Here is an 18,357-nt window from a genome sequence, read left to right as displayed (position 1 = left end):
AGAGGACCAATCGGCTGATTTTTTAAACATAACTTTTTTATTTTTCATCGATCTGAAAAATCCTCGGGGCTGCCTCAGTGGAGGAGGACTGAGCAAGATGGCCAAAATATGTTAGCGTTTTTCTAAAATCAACATGCAGCACAGACGAAGTGGTCAAGATGAGACTTTTAGTTATATAGATTTCTGAAAATTGCCAGTACTTCCTCGATTTTATGGTCATACCAGTGAAACGGAGGAATGCACATGTTAGATTCTTCCTTGAAAATTGTGGAAGAAGGATAATCTGAGGAGTTAGGTAGCTGTCAGCCTAACATCATAATGGTAAATCCCCTCGGGGTAATAAATTAAGAAAAATGTTAATTGGTGCCTATAAAATGATGATGTAACAGTGAGTAGAAATGAAGGTTCTATGCTGGATGTACTTCATGACTTTCAACAGGCATTTGACAGAACATAACTTGTACACAAAATAAAAACATGGGTATTAGACAAACTAACAGCTTGAAGAAAAAATTGACCAAGGGAGAGAAAACGGTTGTGTGAACCGTTATTTTTCAGACTAGTTGAGGAGGGGGGCGAGTGGAAGTATGGAGTGTTATCCACCAGATATTGGTGTAAGCATCATTGTTCTTCTTAATGTTTATTAATGTGTTGAACTCAAGTGTGCGGGACATAATTTCAGTTAGCAGATGATGTAAAGCATAGAAGCAGGCTAAATAATGAGGAACAAAATGACAGATCGGTGTATCAAACCAGTACATTGCAGAAGAAATTTTGCTGAGAAGGGATACATATTGATTAGAAGAATGAAGAGAGACAATAAAACTAAATAATACAAATTTTATGGGGAGAGAGCTGTGTTTGTAATCATCCAAATGCTTTGAAGGTGACATGACAAGATGAAAAGCCTGCTAACAAGTGAGTGAATTCTTAGCTTAATGGATTCAGAATACTTAAGCAAGGGAAATGGACTGAACCTTTATAAAATACTGTTTCTCTTCATGCATTCATCTCAATTTTATGACCTGATGATTATTTTGGCTTAACTTTCAAAGGACCAGCTGAATAACAACTGTGCTTAAAATAACTCTTCCAGTAATAGTACTTGTGTTTCTATGCAAAAACAAAATGAATGGTAGAAACTACTGCGTTAGATACTATCATGACGATGAGTCATGATAATGATATGCTAATATCTTGACCTTGGTATCAGCTGATTTGAAGGTCAGATCGGGTGTACGCTGTGTAAGCCATGGCAAGAGGGCATGGCCGGGGGAGATAATAAACACGCAGTCAAGGAATGTAATCTAAATATTGTCAGTATCATTATTATTCCACATCTGAGGCGAAGATGTGCCATTGGCGATGAGGATATTTTGGATTCTGAATCCGTGGCTACGAGAAAGATTTAAAAGGGATAAAAATGGCAGTCGCTGGAGCTGATTTCTTAGCACTTCGTGGAGTTCCACACTTCGATCCGACAGGTGATGCGAGTACTGTCAGCGTGAAGTGGAGTGCTTGGCTGGAGGAAGTCCGGACCTACGCCGACAGTCGCGGGGTCTTTCTTGAGGAGAATACTCCAGAGCAGAAGGAGCAGCGGAGAGCGTTGCTTCTTTTCACTGCGGGCCCAGGAGTTTGAGAAATTTTTAAAACACTCCCTGACATCGAAATGAAGGAAGACCATAAGAAAGTCGTTGATGCATTGAACAGTCATTATGTGGTGGTGCCGAATGCTACATTTCAACGCCATTTATTCTGTAAAACAATGCAGGAAGAGGGCGAGACTGTTGCTTAATTTGTGACGAGACTCAGACAGGTGTCTGTGGGATGCAAATATGTGGCTGTTGATGTGGAAAACCAGATATTGGATCAGGTTGTCCAGCATAGCAGGTCAGACAAGCTCAGGAGAAGGCTGCTAGAAAAAGGGGGTGAGTTAAACCTTAATGATGCCTTGTCGATTGCAGCAGCACTGGAAGCTGTTGAGGGACAATTTCACAGCATGAAATTGAAAGATTCCAAGACTGGGCAAGTTAACCAGCTGTCCTACGGTAGACCAAGAGGTAAGCCTGAATGTGAGATTGAGTGTACCAGGTATGCCAACAAGGGTCACATAGGGAAAGATGCATGTTGTCCAGCATAAGGTAGAACATGTAGGAAATGTGGAGATAAAGATAACTTTGCAAAGAAATGTAAAAGTAAGGCCAGGGACAAGACGAGTGATTACAACAAGAAAGGGAAGTCCAGTGAAAAAGAAAGACAGACCTTGGCAGAAGAAGAAGGGTCATGTCTGTCACGTAGAAGGTGATTTTGAAAGTGATGAAGCTGGTGAGCATGCTGTTAAAAGGAATTATCTGTTTGCATTGAATGATAGCAATCACGAGAAAGTTGCATTGACCATCGGAGGTGTTACAGATTCTGGTGGCGACAGCAACGTAATTGACAGATCACTTTGGAAATGCTTGAAACAGCAGAAAATCAAGTGCACGTCAAGGAGGTGTAGTAAGAAGCTATATCCATACATCGCAACTAAACCATTGTAGACAAATTGGATGTTTCATGGCTGAAGTCGGAGATAGAAAAACTGAAGCGGAATTTGTGGTGATAGAGAAGAACCTCTGCTGAGTAGAAATACGGCTCGAGAGCTGGGAGTGCCTCACATCGGAGTGCGTCAATTCAGTGCAGTCATATGATGACATGAGGCAGAAATTTCACTCAGTATTCCAAGGGATTGGAAAATTGAAAGGCCGGCAAGTGAAGTTAGCCATTGATGAATGTGTCAAGCCGATAGCTCAACCGGTACGGAGATCGCCTAGTGGACCGTGGAAAAGTAGAAGCTAAAATCAAGGAGTTGATTGATCAGGACATTATTGAACCAGTTGAACGTTCGACACCATGGGTGAGTCCAGTTGTGATTGTGCCGAAACCCAATGATGACATTAGACTGTGCGTTGACATGAGGAGAGCCAATGAAGCAATAATCAGAGAAATACACCCAATTCCTACGGTTGATGAGGTGTTACAAGAGTTATCAACCAGTAAGGTGTTTTCCAAAATTGATGTCAAGTGGGGATATCATCAGTTGGAATTACATCCAGAGTCAAGAGGTGACAACATTCGTCACTCACCGCGGATTGTACCGGTACAAAAGACTGATGTTTGGAATCAATGCTGCTCCCGAGATCTATCAGTACGAAATCCACAGAGTGATTCAAGGTGTACCAGGATTAGCAAACATATCAGATGACATCATCGTCCACGCATCAATTCGTGAAGAGCATGACAGGAGGTTGAAACTAGTGTTGACTAAACTTCAAGAAGCAGGTCTCAACGTGAATGAAGACAAGTGCAAGTTTGGCGTCTCTGAGATGGATTTCATGGGACACAGACTCACAAGTGAAGGGCTGAATCTAGCCAAAGCTATAGTGAAAGCTGTTGCAGATGCACGTGAACCTCAGAATGCAACTGAGATGAGGAGCTTTTTAGGACTGGTCAATTACTGTGCAAAATGTATTCCAAATTTTGCTACGGTGGCAGATCTGCTGAGAAAGTTGACCATGAAAGACATACCGTTCCAGTTTGATAGTGAACAGAGACAGGCATTCAAAGTACTGAAACAGTCTAATGAGTGCAGAAACCCTTGGATATTATGATCCAACAAATGTCATAGCAGATGGCTAGTCCGGTCGGGTTAGGAGCAGTGTTGGTACAGACACATGCAGATGGACCCAGAATCATAGCATATGCCAGTCGATCTTTAACCAGCATGGTGAGAAGGTATTCTGAAATGGAGAAAGAAGCACTGGGACTAGTGTGGGCCTGTGAAAGGTTCCATGCATACTTGTACGGCATTGAATTTAAACTCATTACAGATCACAAGCCACTGGAAGTGATCTATTCAACAAGGTAATGTGCCAGAATAGAACGTTGGGTGCTGAGATTCCAACAGTACAAGTACAAAGTATTCCACATTGCTGGGAAAGCAAACATCGCGGACCCGCTGTCGAGACTGTAGAACGATGAACAGCTGGGAGCAACATCCACGCTAGAAATGGAAGCAGAGAACTTTGTGCGATTTGTTGCAATTCAGTCAACGCCAGGAGCCATGACAACGAAGGAAGTTGAAAGGGAATTTGAACATGATCCTGAACTCAAAGATACCAGAGAGCATATTCACAGTGGGCAATGGGATCAATGCCCTTACATAGCATATGTTCCCATAAAAGATGAATTTTGTGTAATTGGTCAGTGTAGCAGATTGGTGATCCCGCAGGCATTACGAACAAGGATTGTGTCATTGGCTCATGAAGGACATTTAGGCATCGTCGGTACCAAACAGAATTTGAGGAGCAAAGTGTGGTGGCCAGGTTGTGAGAAAGATGCCAAAAAATTTGTCAAGACATGTCATGGATGCCAAATCACAAGCAAGAGCAACCCACCAGAACCAATTAGAAGTACAAAGTTGCCAAAAGGACCATGGGTTGATATACAGTGGCTTGCAAAAGTATTCATACCCTTTGAACTTTTCCACATTTTGTCACGTTACAACCACAAACGTAAATGTATTTTATTGGGATTTTATGTGATAGACCAACACAAAGTGGTGCATAATTGTGAAGTGGAAGGAAAATGATACATGGTTTTCAAATGTTTTTACAAATAAAAATCTGAAAAGTGTGGCGTGCAAAAGTATTCAGCCCCCTTTACTCTGATACCCCTAAATAAAATCCAGTGCAACCAATTGCCTTCAGAAGTCACCTAATTAGTAAATAGAGTCCACTTGTGTGTAATCTAATCTCAGTATAAATACAGCTGTTCTGTGAAGGCCTCAGAGGTTTGTTAGAGAACGTTAGTGAACAAACAGCATCATGAAGCCCAAGGAACACACCAGACAGGTCAGGGATAATGTTGTGGAGAAGTTTAAAGCAGGGTTAGGTTATAAAAAACTATCCCAAGCTTTGAACATAGAAACATAGAAATTAGGTGCAGGAGTAGGCCATTCGGCCCTTCGAGCCTGCACCGCCATTCAATATGATCATGGCTGATCATCCAACTCAGTATCCCGTACCTGCCTTCTCTCCATACCCTCTGATCCCCTTAGCCACAAGGGCCACATCTCACGGAGCACTGTTCAATCCATCATCCGAAAATGGAAAGAGTATGGCACAACTGCAAACCTACCAAGACATGGCCGTCCACCTAAACTGACAGGCCGGGCAAGGAGAGCATTGATCAGGGAAGCAGCTAAGAGGCCCATGGTAACTCTGGAGGAGCTGCAGAGATCCACAGCTCAGGTGGGAGAATCTGTCCGCAGGACAACTAATAGTCGTGCACTCCACAAATCGGGCCTTTATGAAAGAGTGGCGAGAAGAAAGCCATTGTTGAAAAAAAGCCATAAGAAGTCCCGTTTGCAGTTTGCCACAAGCCATGTGGGGGACACAGCAAACATGTGGAGGAAGGTGCTCTGGTCAGATGAGACCAAAATTGAAGTTTTTGGTCTAAATGCAAAACGCTATGTGTGGCGGAAAACTAACACTGCACATCACCCTGAACACACCATCCCCACTATGAAAGATGGTGGTGGCAGCATCATGCTGTGGGGATGCTTTTCTTCAGCAGGGACAGGGAAGCTGGTCAGAGTTGATGGGAAAATGGATGGAGCCAAATACAGGGCAATCTTGGAAGAAAACCTGTTAGAGTCTGCAAAAGACTTGAGACTGGGGCGGAGGTTCACCTTCCAGCAGGCCAACGACCCTAAACATACAGCCAGAGCTACAATGGAATGGTTTAGATCAAAGCATATTCATGTGTTAGAATGGTCCAGTCAAAGTCCAGACCTAAATCCAATTGAAAATCTCTGGCAAGACTTAAAAATTGCTGTTCACAGACGCTCTCCATCCAATCTGACTGAGCTTGAGCTATTTTGCAAAGAAGAATGGGCAAACATTTCAGTCTCTAGATGTGCAAAGCTGGTAGAGACACACCCCAAAAGACTTGCAGCTGTAATTGCAGCGAAAGGTGGTTCTACAAAGTATTGACTCAGGGGGCTGAATACTTTTGCACGCCACACTTTTCAGTTTTTTATTTGTAAAAACATTTGAAAACCATGTATCATTTTCCTTCCACTTCACAATTATGCACCACTTTGTGTTGGTCTATCACATAAAATCCCAATAAAATACATTTACGTTTGTGGTTGTAACGTGACAAAATGTGGAAAGTTCAAGGGGTATGAAAACTTTTGCAAGCCACTGTAGCTGTTGACATTCTTGGGCCACTTCCAACAGGTGAATCAATTATAATAATAATAAATAATAATAATCTTTATTTATATAGCACTTTTCAACAAAACCAGTATTTGAACCAAAGTGCTTTACAGAGTTTGATTAAATTAATAGAACAGACCAAATGTCAATATATCCATACAAAACAAAAAAGAGAAAAAAGAAAAAAAAGACACAGAACAGTACACTATAGAAATCAACATGAAACGTCCCCCCACAGCAGAATTCACTGTGAGGGAAGGCACTAAAAATATCCAGTTCTCCCCCTCATAGTCCACCCGAGGTTGGGGTCTATATGTGGCCTCCTCAGCCAACTCGATGTTCTCAGGCCCTCTGCCGCGAAGCTGGATCATCGGCGTCAATTATGGTAGTGGTAGACTACTATAGTAGGTTCTATGAGTATGCAGCGATTAAGTCAACTACAGCAGAAAAGACTGTACTGGCATTAGCAGAGATCTTCGCCAGACACGGGTTGCCTGTTACATTGTATTCCGACAATGGACCACTGTTTGTTTCCGAGACGTTTGCTGAATACATGAGAATCACCGGTATCCATCAACACAAGGTGACTCATAAATGGCCACAAGCTAACGGAGAAGTAAAGAGACAAAACCAGTCCATAGAGAAGAGGATACGAATCGCCCATGCCGAAGGGAAAAACTGGAAGGAGGCACTGCTAGCATACGTAGCTGTATATCGGGCGATCACTCACTCAATGACCGGGAATAGCCCAGCAGAAGTCTTGTTTGGAAGGAAAATTTGCACTAAAATACCAGAAGTGCGAGAGATCACGGACGACCAGGAGATAAGAGACTATGATACCGAAAAGAAAGGTACGGCAAAACGATATGCCGACTTGAAACGAGGAGCCAGGCACTCTGAAATAATGCCTGGGGGTGATGTGTTTGTGAGGCGATATGATGGCAGTAAGATAGACACTTCTTACCATTACCAGCCATACAACGTTGTATCGAGGAGCGGCAGCATGGTGATAGTCAGGTCTCCTGAAGGTGTTAACTACAAGAGAAATGTATCGAGCGTCAAAAAGTACATGTCCAGAGACATTCAAAAACGAGGTGGCCCAAAATCCACCAGTAGCTACTGATTCAGAGGGGCTAGACAACATTTCCGAGGTGGTGACCAGAGTTCCAGAGGCAGCATGCTGCAACGCAGGTGGTGAGCAGAGAAGGTGTCTGGGTGACAACGATGACAACACCTTGACTGATTCAAGAGGCTCTGATGAATTAAATGGTCTTTCAAGTTGCAATATAATTTTTAAGTATTTAATTTGCATTAGATGAATAATCTTTCCTTGACTTTTGAGGAAATACTATTTTTAGATTTATTTCAGTATTATGTGAGCTGTTCTTTTTTAAATTTCCTTCCTGACCCTCAATAATGTGAATTTAATTTAAATTTTTGCTATTCTATTCATCTTTTCCGTGAAGAACATTATTTCTAAATTACCATTGTGCTTGGTGCATGAGCCGTGATTCTGAACCAATTGAATACTCGGTGAAATAACTATTGCACTATTTTAGCTCTGATTTTGCAGTTGTCACATCAAATTTACTGATATTTGCTGCAATTAATCTGAGAACCCGACAGCAAATTTTGTTTTTTCCCCAGCTGCAGAATTCCTGAAGTTGCTTTCAGCAAACCAATGTTCAGCACAGGCTGAACTGTGGGCATTGCCACCAGTCAATTTGAAGTTACTTGAGCTGATGTGATGTTAGTTCCACTATTAATAAATGTTGTAAATTACATGCATAGTTACATCTCAAGGAGCTTTTTTAATAATGGGCTCACCCATATTTACAGCACAACCGTCTTTGTGGCCCTTTGCAGAAATATTTTCCTCATATTTAGATACATTTCCTGAAGTTATTATTTCAGAATGAAAATAAATAAATTATTAAAAATTATTGAACATTTGATTTATTGTTATGTATGTTTCACTCGTTATTCTGTATCATGGCACCTGTTAATTTATTGCATTATTGTTTATTACATTTTTATTTATTGTGTTGTGAGTTAATGTGCCTGTAAAACTGCAGTGGGGAAGAATTTAATTGTTCCATTCCCAATACATATGACAATTAAACACTCTTGGCACTGGACTCTAGTTTAAAATTCTACTTAAAAATGACTTCCTAATTTGTGAGAATTTATGTGATCGGTAGGGAAAGGAAAATCTTACTACAGAGATTGCTAGAGCATTGTAATGGGCCTGGTCCCACTTTGGCGACTTTTTAGGCGACTGCAGGAGACTATTCAGTCGCCACATGTTTGCGGGTGGTTGCCGGGGAGTCACCTTCATGGTCGTGAGGAGTTCCTGCATTCGTGAACTAGTCGCGGCCTCATTATGGTCGCCACCAATTTTTCAACATGTTAAAAAATTAGCGGCGACTAGAATGAAGCTGCCATGGAGAGTAGCGAGAATTCTTGTGCCGTCGGTGGGTTGCCTGGAGGTCATAGGTTCTTGTAGGTTGTAGCCAGTGCTGACCGGTGACTTTCATTGTCTCATTGGGGGAAAAAAACGTAAGCAGTAGTTTTCAGAACCGAGGATAACCCACCGGTAATGTTAAAGGCTCGCTGAGCTTCCCAGCGTGTATCTCTGGCTTCTTAAAAGTTGTCTGACTTCTTAAAAGTTGTTTCTGCTCCTTCTCCCTCCTTCTCCCCTCTTCTCCCCCCTCTTTCCCCCTCCCCCTCTATTAAAGGACTTACTGTACACTGTGTTTAGCCGTTTTAATTACAGCGCCAACCTCCCTGTTCATCGCAGTGTGTGTCTGTATCACCTTGGCATTGCACCGTTTGAATTTCAGACAGCGCTCCCCCACCCGCCCACTTGCCCTGTCCCCACTCCTGCGATGTGTTTGTGTGTGTTCCACTCTGACAGCCGCCGTTACAGTTGTCGGTTTTTCAGCCTGAGAAATCGCCTATGTGGGATAGGCCCATAAGGATTTTTCTTTAAACAGGAGACTGCTGTTTTTCGGGCCATTATTTGTTTTTAAATTCAGATGTGAATTAAAGTTGTTATCAGTGTTTTATATTCAGGAAATTTGTTTTAGTTTTGTCATTGAAAAACCAGACATTCAGAAGCCTTTGCTTTGTAGTTCTGATTCTTTTAACAGTAAATTCTTTTTAAAATTATTTTACAATGAAACGTGACATTCTCAAGCATTAAACTAAAACCTGGAGCACAGTCGGTAGGAAAAGCACAATCTGTACTCCATTACTTACTGATAACAGTGAAACGTGGTTATCATACTTCAAAATGTGGTTCTGTCTGGACTGATATGTAGGTTTCTTCTAATTTTGTTTCTTGTATGACTATTGAAATGTGAATCTTAGAAATTGGGCCTTTTTCCCAGTAATCCTCTCTCCACCCAGTTTGCATTCATCGCTAGGGTAGACACAAAATGCTGGCGTAACTCAGCGGGACAGGCAGCATCACTAGAGAAAAGGAATGGGTGATGTTTCGGGTCACGACCCTTCTTCAGATTTAATCATCAAATAAAATACTTTAAAAAAAATTATCCTGTAAACTTCTCTTTATACCATATGATAATATTATTTGCATGCAGAAATGATATGGAAACTTTTGTCTAGGGCCAGCTCCTGGTAACAAATGCTGAGAAGTAATGTAAAGTTAAAAACAAGAGTTTGATTTTTATTTTTTTAGATTCTGTTTCTTTTAAAAGAATATTGTTTTCATTTTTTTTATAGTGTGGCAATGTCATATTTTTGCACTGTAGTATTAGCTATTATAACACTCGTATGTATCATTGGCACATATCTTTAAATTGTGGTTCTTCCTTGACTGATATGAAGGTTTGTGCCAATTGGGTACCAATTATTTTCATTGTATACTATTTCAAAATCTTTTGTTATCTACCATCCACTCACTTAAATCTACTCTTGTTAACCTGCCTTGCGTTTCCATTCTTCAGTGCAATAATCTTTAGATCCTTTCAACTTATCCTTAAATTCATCCTTGGCCTTTACATTCTTGTATTCTGTTTCAGTCCAATAATTTTCTCAGGCACTGCTGGTTGTAGGTATGTTGCAAAACCTACCTGAATCGTCATTGGGAATCTGCCCTCAGCCATGTCGGCGATTTTGGCGCTGTTTGGAGGGGGCGGGTTTAAAACGCGATTTTTACTAGGCTGTACTAATCGCACATGTTCAGCCTAGTAAATCATTAACGAAAAATCGCTACAAGACCCGGTCGCAAAAGGTATTATTAGTTTTATAGGCCTCGATAATATAGTTATAATAGTTTTAAAATTACTCTCTGATTTCGCAACCTCTCGCAGCCCCAGGGTTTTATAAAGCAAACAATTAAAGGTATGTACCTTATTTTTACATTAAATGGGGCATATATATAACCCTGAATATCAAGTTATCTATAACGAATAGTTCATTTTGGGCTTTTTATATCCCACAGTATTTTTCTCGGCATTTGAGGGCACTAATCCAGCGCTATGTCAACGTTCTAAACCACCGCGTTCCACATGAACCCACTAGAAAGCCGATTTAAATGGGCATTTATTTACAGCAATTGAACACTAAATTCCTTCCATTTGGCCTATAAATTAATGTAAATTAGATAAAAAATCATGTTATATTGTGAATTATTTGTGAATAATCTTTGGACACTTAGGCTATTTATAAATGTTAATCTTTCCTTAAGAAATGGGCGTTTGACTATCCAAGATCACAGCTTTTTTGTAATGTCCATTGAAAATCAATAGGGAACAAGATGCTAATTTCCGAGTATGAAAATGGTCATAACTATTTTAATACTTGAGATATGAAAGTGAATTTGGTGTCAAATTAAACTTATTGTTATGCTTTATCTGATGGGATAAATTGCAGACTTGATTTTTTAAATCTCAAAATTTTGTAACATTGCTACTGGTTGCATTTTGGGCCCACAATCCTGGTTCGTCGGCGTTCACCCAGGAGGGGGGGTGGAGGGCGGTCCAGGTTGGGTGGGTGGGGGGGCCGATAAGAGTTCTTCCCTCCCCGATCGGCCCTCCCCACTCCCTGCCTTGTGCCCAAACACCCAGATTGTGGGACAAATGCAACCAGAGCAGCCTTGATGAGCCCCTTCAGATATTGGTAGAGGGGCAGCAACCTCGTTATCGTTGGCAACGTCCCATTGTGGTGTCACTGTGGCAGTTGGCAGCCAGCTTGAGAGCCCATTGTGATTGGTGCACTGTGAGAGGCATTGTGACATCATCACTGTGAGAAGGCGGTTTTAGCTGTTTTTAAAAATTCAACGATTAATAACTTCGGGAATATAGGTGCAGGGCTCTCGCTTAACTTTTTTTCTCTGTTGCCAGCCGGGCAACCTCGGCAGATTTTTAGGTTGCCAAATCACAGTTTAGGTGGTCATTTAAGATGGCTTGCATGATGCGTGCGATAATGTGCTCGGACGAAGTGCGTAGTTACCAGTCGGAATTATGGTCAATGAAGCATTCACATATTATTTCTGCTTCAAATAACGTCACAAACTAAACATATTCACCAATCAAGATATGATATATACCACAATGACATGCAACAAAATTATAATACAGTATCTCATCTCTTTTTACACGTTGCAATTAATGCAATTTCTATTATCTCTTTCCACTTCCAAACAAAAATATGGTTATTCAGCGTATGATCAACCTCGGTGAGACCAAGCGCAGGCTTGGCGATCGCTTCGCACCTCCACTCAGTTCGCAATAACCAACCTGATCTCCCGGTAGCTCAGCCCTTCAACTCCCCCTCCCATTCCGAATCCGACCTTTCTGTCTTGGGCCTCCTCCATGGCCAGAGTGAGGCCCACCGCAAATTGGAGGAACAGCACCTCATATTTTCCTTGGGTAGTTTATACCTCAGCGGTGTATGAACATTGGCTTCTCCAATTTCAGGTAGTCCTTGCTTTCTCCCTCCTTCCCCTCCCATTCCCAGCTCTCCCACAGCCTACTGTCTCCGCCTCTTCCTTTCTTTTTTCCGCCCCCCACCCCTCCCGACATCAGTCTGAAGAAGGGTCTCGACCTGAAACGTCGCCTATTTCCTTCGCTCCATAGATGCTGCCTCACCTGCTGAGTTTCTCCAGCATTTTTGTCTACCCATTCACACAAGTTCTGTTATCCCACTTTCCTCACACACTCCCTGCACATTAGGGGCAATTTTACAGAGACAAGTTAACCTACAAAGCCAATGCATCATTGGGATGTGGGAGGAAACCCACACGCTTGCAGGGAGAATGTGCAAATTCAACACAGACAGTGCCCGAGAACAGGATCGAACACAGATCTCTGGCGTGTGAGGCAGCAAGTCCACCAGCTGTGCCACTATATTTTTTCCAACGCACAAAAAATTATATGTTGATAACTTTGGTTACTAAAAAAAAAAGAAACCACCCATTTCGTTACTTAAATCTCTAAGTAACGCTATGTCCCCCTTTACAGCTACTGTATGTTTTAATTCATTTCAAGGCTATTGGGGGGCAGTACATTGGCCATAAATTTGCTGCTTAAAATTGCCAGAGACCTGGAATTGATCCTGAATATGGGTGCTGTCTGTATGGAGTTTTATTTTCTCGTTTATAACATTGTTTACAGAGTACTATGTTTACATATTCTGTTGTGCTGCTGCAAGTAAGGATTTCATTGTTCTAACTGGGACGTGAGAGAAAAAAACACTCTTGACTTACGTCGCTGATGTGTGGGATAGACCTAGAGTACGGGTGATCGGTGGTCGTCATGGACTCGGTGGGCCGAAGGGCCTCTTTCCACGCTGTATCTTTAAATTAAACTAAAAACATTAAAACCAGAGGAAATGTAAAGAAGGGTTTCTACCCGAAACGTCACCCAATTTTTTTCTATCCAGAGATGCTGGCTGCTCCATGGAGTTCCCCCGCACAATTAAAGCATGGAATAGTCTTCACCCTACCATAGGTACCAACTAGACGCAACTAAATTTAAGGTAGATTTTTTTTCCCATGAACCCTTTTTTGCTTAAGTCCAAATCAAGAGTCAAGAGAGTTTTATTGTCATGTGTCCCAGATAGGGCAATGAAATTCTTGCTTGCTGCAGCACAACAGAATATGTAAACATAATACAGAACAGGAGATAAAAGTTCAGTGTGTCTATATTATAGACTGTATATATATATACACAATAAATAAACAGATAAAATGCAATAGGCTGTTATTTTTCAGAGTTTGGTGTTTGGTGGTGGTGGGTCCACCAATTTAAAATCCATTTCGAATATTTTTGGAGGACCAGGAAACCAAGAAGCAAGAGTTACTCCAGGGAGTTACTGCAGCTCCAGGGAGTGATTCTGCGTTGTTTTTCAGCGGTCGCGGTGAGGCAGCGGCCAGACAGCAATGGCGGCCAGAGCTCCCACAATGCAAAGGGAGGGAGAAAGTGGCCGATGCCGACCAGTTGCCGTGGCAGTGCGCATGTGCAGGGCCGCACATGCGCACAACCACGGCCGATTATGTGCTCGGCGGCCGGCCATGCTGAGCGGAGACCCGAGACCCGAGCCGAGAGTTGCGTCGAGAGCGAGCGCCGAGCGGAGACCCGAGAGCGAGTGCCGAGCGGAGACTTGAGAGGTAGCGCCGAGAGCTGAGCGCCGAGCGGAGAGCTAACGCCGAGCGGAGACCCGAGAGCAAGAGCCGAGAGTGGGCGCCGAGCAGAGAGCTAACGCCGAGCGGAGAGCCGAGACCCGGACACGGATGTCCTGGTTGCTTGCCAAGCCGGGCAAAATAGCATGGCTTTTAGATTGCTCGGCGGGACTGTAAGTTGCCATTGGCACCCGGGCAACCGCTAATTTCGAGCCCTGTAGGTGGAAATGTAACGGGAAGATGTTTATCGCCACCAGGAGAAAAATGTGAATAGGATGTGTAAAAATGGGAAGGCTGTGGCCTAGCATTTGGAAGAAGATAGGAATTAACCAGATAGGCTGGCTCGCGCGACGCACGCGCGCGCACACATGCACGCACGCACACACGTACGCACACATGCACGCACACACGACAAAGACTTTTAGTTATATAAGAGATAGTTCTAACTCTGTCCAATATTAGAACAATGAAAATATATCATTGAACTTGGGATGTTCTGAAAGGAATATGAAAGAAGCTTTAACTTTCCATTTCTGACTTTATTTTTTGCCACCCTCATTACCCATCTCTTGTCCCACATCCACAGCAGAGTTCCCTGCTGTTTAAGCTTATTCCTAATATGTTACTCTTAATCCCTCTGTCTTCTTTCTAAATTCTTTATTCAGTAAATTTATTATTTGGACATCCTTTCTAATCTTCCCTGCCTACTTGGATGTCTGCTTTTCTACGACATGTCTTCAAAAGTGCCTTAGTTCCCCATTTCAGGGCACCATAATGTTTGGGACATAGTAATGTGATGTAAATGAAAAGTAGTCATGTTTAGTATTTTGTTGCATATACCTTGCATGCAATGACTGCTTGAAGTCTGCGATTCAAGGACATCTCCAGTTGCTGGGTGTCTTCTCCGGTGATGCTCTGCCAGGCCTGTATTGCAGGCATCATCAGCTTATGCTTGTTTAGGGGGCTAGTCCCCTTCAGTTTCCTTTTCAGCATATAAAAGCCATGCTCAATTGGGTTCAGATCAGGTGATTGACTTGACCATTCAAGAATTGACCATTTTTAGTTTTGAAAAACTCCTTTGTTGCTTTAGCAGTATGTTTGATATCATTGTCTTGCTATAGAGAGAATTCTTCTGTCATCAGCTGTAGAGGTCTTGGCCTGACAGCCCCTTTGCGATTAGTAAGCTCACCAGTACTCTCTTTCTTCTTAATGATGTTCCAAACAGTTGATTTTGGTAAACCTAAGGCTTGTCTGATGTCTAACAGTTTTATTCTTGTTTCTCATAATGGCTTCTTTGACTTTCATTGGCACAACTTTGGTCCTCATGTTGATAAACAGCAATAAAAGGTTCCAAAGGTGATGGAAAGACCAGGTGCTGAGAGCTCTCTTATACCTGCATTAAGGAGACAATTAAACACACCTGATCAATTGCAAACACCCGTAAAGCCATGTGTCCCAAACATTATGGTGCCCTGAGATGTGGGGACTATGTATAAAAACTACTGTAATTTCTACATGGTGAAACCAAACTGTGTAAAAATGGCCTTTTTTTAAAATCTGACAATGTACACTTTAACCACATGTAATTTTTTTTCTATTACAAATCTCAAATTGTGGAGTACAGAGGCAAATAAATAAATGATGGGTCTTTGTCCCAAACATTATGGAGGGCACTGTAAGCAACATTATCAATGTTACCAAGTGACATTAATGCTTTCTACTATGTTTTGTCCATCAATCCTTTCAACGTTAATTTTTCATGTGGATATTATAGAATAAAAAGATTGCAAATAATTATTCATACCTAAAATGCTCTTGGAAATTTATTTATGCATTCTGGTTCGTACACAAAATAAGTTGTAGCATTCAATTAATTCATAACATTCCACTAAATCTATGAAAGTTGGCAGTTTCAATATTGATAACATAAAAATGCTGTTGCAATTAATTGCAAATTTCCACCAAATTGCTTTAAAACTAAAACAACAAGAATATTTTTTTTATCCCCGTGGTTTCGTCCATGTTATCCATGCAACAAATTCAATTTTTATTTAGATTTCTCAATAATTTTGGAGAAATTTGTATTTGTCAGAGGTCAATTGGAAAGTGGAGGCAGGGGAAGATTATAGAGCTCATTAACGTTAGAAGTGGACTTTGCACATTCGGCACAAGGTGGTGCTACAGTAATGCAATATATTGAGCAAGTCTGCTGAACATACTCAAAATACTGTTAAATGACCATGTACAGGACCACCACCAATTTTCCGGCGCCCTTGGTTCCAGAGTCTTGCCGGATTATCCTTTTAGTCAGACCAATGAAGGTCCTGCCTCCGAGTGGAGTCGAACGGTCCGCCTAAGCTGCCGGGGGCTGAGGTACTGGCCCGCAAAGTTGGTATTGGAAGTCAGCTATGGGAATAAATCTGGCGGAGTCCCAGAACCCCGCGTGCGGGGGACAAATTTGCCCTGCCAATCGGAAGTCCCGATGAGGTCGAGATTGGTTGCCTTACCCAGCCAAGGCAGCACAATTTTGTGAGGGGCTTCCGGAAATTTCAGTGCATTCTCGTAATCTTGTCGAGATTAAAGGAGGTGCTGGCCATTAGTTGCCGGAAAATCAGTGGTGGGCCTGTACATGGTTATTCAACAGTATTTTGATTTGGTCATCCAATATATAGGCTACAATGTCTGTTTTTCATTGTTTCTAGCCAATAATACAACCACCAGAAAGCAAAGCACTAATTTTTCAATGTGATTTTTAATTACAGGAAAACTTGCAGACGCTGGGTGCAGAAATAGAACGTCTGATCAAGTGCCAGCATGAATTGGAGCAACAACTAAAGCACTGAATTGGCACTGTTCTCAGTTTAAGCAACTCCATTGTGAATTCAAGGGAACAGGTGCCAGTCAGGCAGGGATCGTACATCACTCGTGACTCAGACAAGGATTTTTTATCTGCCTTCACAAGAGATAATGTTGCTTCTACCGAGACGCAGGTTTGGAATACTCATTATGCTGAATTGACTTTTGAGAAACATCTTTCTGAAGCAAATTTTATGTTAACACTCCAAGTTATCGAACGTATAACTATAAATCTGCTCCTTAAAATAATGAATGAAGACTGCTGCAATCAGCTCAGAATAGCGACTAATGGATGTTGATCATTCTTCGAAGCTCTTTGTTGTTCTTAAAAAAAACAATGAATACCTTGTATACCTAGATAAGAATGGTCTATCATGAAGGTTTTGGGACTATAGTGCAATTACACAATGCAACTCTGGGCAATTTTTAGCTGACAACCTAAGTTTTCATTTTAGTGTTCTTTTGATTTCTAAAATTTCTAAATTCAAATAGGGCTGAGGCAAATAAAGTGCATATCCATCCAGTGTCTGACAATTTTCTCTTCTTCCTTTGACACTGACAGTACTTTGAGTAAAACTTTTTAGAAATTGAATAATTTCATTCCTCTGATTTTTACATTATGTCTGATAAACCAAATTAATGGATTTCCAGTCCAATTAAGTGACATGCAAACCAAATCTGCTAAGCAGGTCATGGTATTTTGGCTCGTGATTGAATTATTTTTCATGTAAGTGGATGATCCGTTTATTGTAATGGAATATTATCAATGCTGATTATGAAAAATAATTTAGATTTTTGACGAATTGTAAGCTAAGTAATTACAGTTTGTTGAAAAAGAACTAAAGATGGTAATCAGACTGAATTCTGTGATTAATAACTAGTTTCTCAGATTACCTACAAATAATGTACATTCATCAATGTGTCTACTTGAAATTCCTCAATTGGAGGCTAGATTCTGGCACTGCTGTTGGATGAGATCTGATTATTTTTAAGAAAGTTTTTTTTTCTCCAGAAAAATAATGGAAATGCACTTTAAACTCAAATTATTGCCTTCCAAATTACACAGTACATGTCTGTTATTTTAGCACAAACCTGTTTCAACTTTAATTTTTATTTCAGTTCATTTACTTTCTGTTGCAAAAGTGCTGTAGTTTACTTTGGAAATTAATTTGTAAAATTAAGTTGTAGATACATTTCTGTATAAAGAGGACAGTTTTTAAAGTTTTAATCTATTATATGTATATATGGCATATTGGATGAATAAAATTACATTTTGTGTCTTATTTTGCTGCTATCTTAGATAATCCAATTGTTTTTTTAAATCTCAATTTCAAAGGGAAATGAATCCTGCAAAGTATGGTTGCCTCTTATAGGTGCTTTGGAAGCATCACCAGGTTCTTCAATTTGTGAAACATGCCTCCTCAATTTTTTTTAGTTTGATATATATCCCATGTTTTAATTATGCAATAACAAAGAATGCACTGTACAATAAGTAGCATTTCTTCCAAGCGAAGGAGCAAAAACATGTTCTGTTTTCCAAGCCTCAAAGTCCTATTATGCCGTGAAGCCAGCGAGGAAGATTCTCGACCC

The 18,357-nt window shown here is 41.1% G+C and overlaps 1 protein-coding gene across 1 annotated transcript in view; it reads left to right on the top strand.

Annotated features, from left to right (window-relative positions):
* The window catches only part of ccdc186 (coiled-coil domain-containing protein 186), a 78,933-nt gene extending 60,883 nt beyond the window's left edge, over positions 1–18,050 (top strand). Inside the window, 1 exon segment of the mRNA XM_055646899.1 lies at positions 16,674–18,050. Within this exon segment, the coding sequence (XP_055502874.1) occupies positions 16,674–16,754 (81 nt within the window). The 3' untranslated portion in view covers positions 16,755–18,050.
* The last annotated feature ends 307 nt before the right edge of the window (positions 18,051–18,357 follow it).

This window comes from Leucoraja erinacea, chromosome 15 (assembly GCF_028641065.1).
Source record: "Leucoraja erinacea ecotype New England chromosome 15, Leri_hhj_1, whole genome shotgun sequence".
Taxonomy (NCBI): domain Eukaryota; kingdom Metazoa; phylum Chordata; class Chondrichthyes; order Rajiformes; family Rajidae; genus Leucoraja; species Leucoraja erinaceus.
This window is presented reverse-complemented; position numbering and strand designations above follow the sequence as displayed.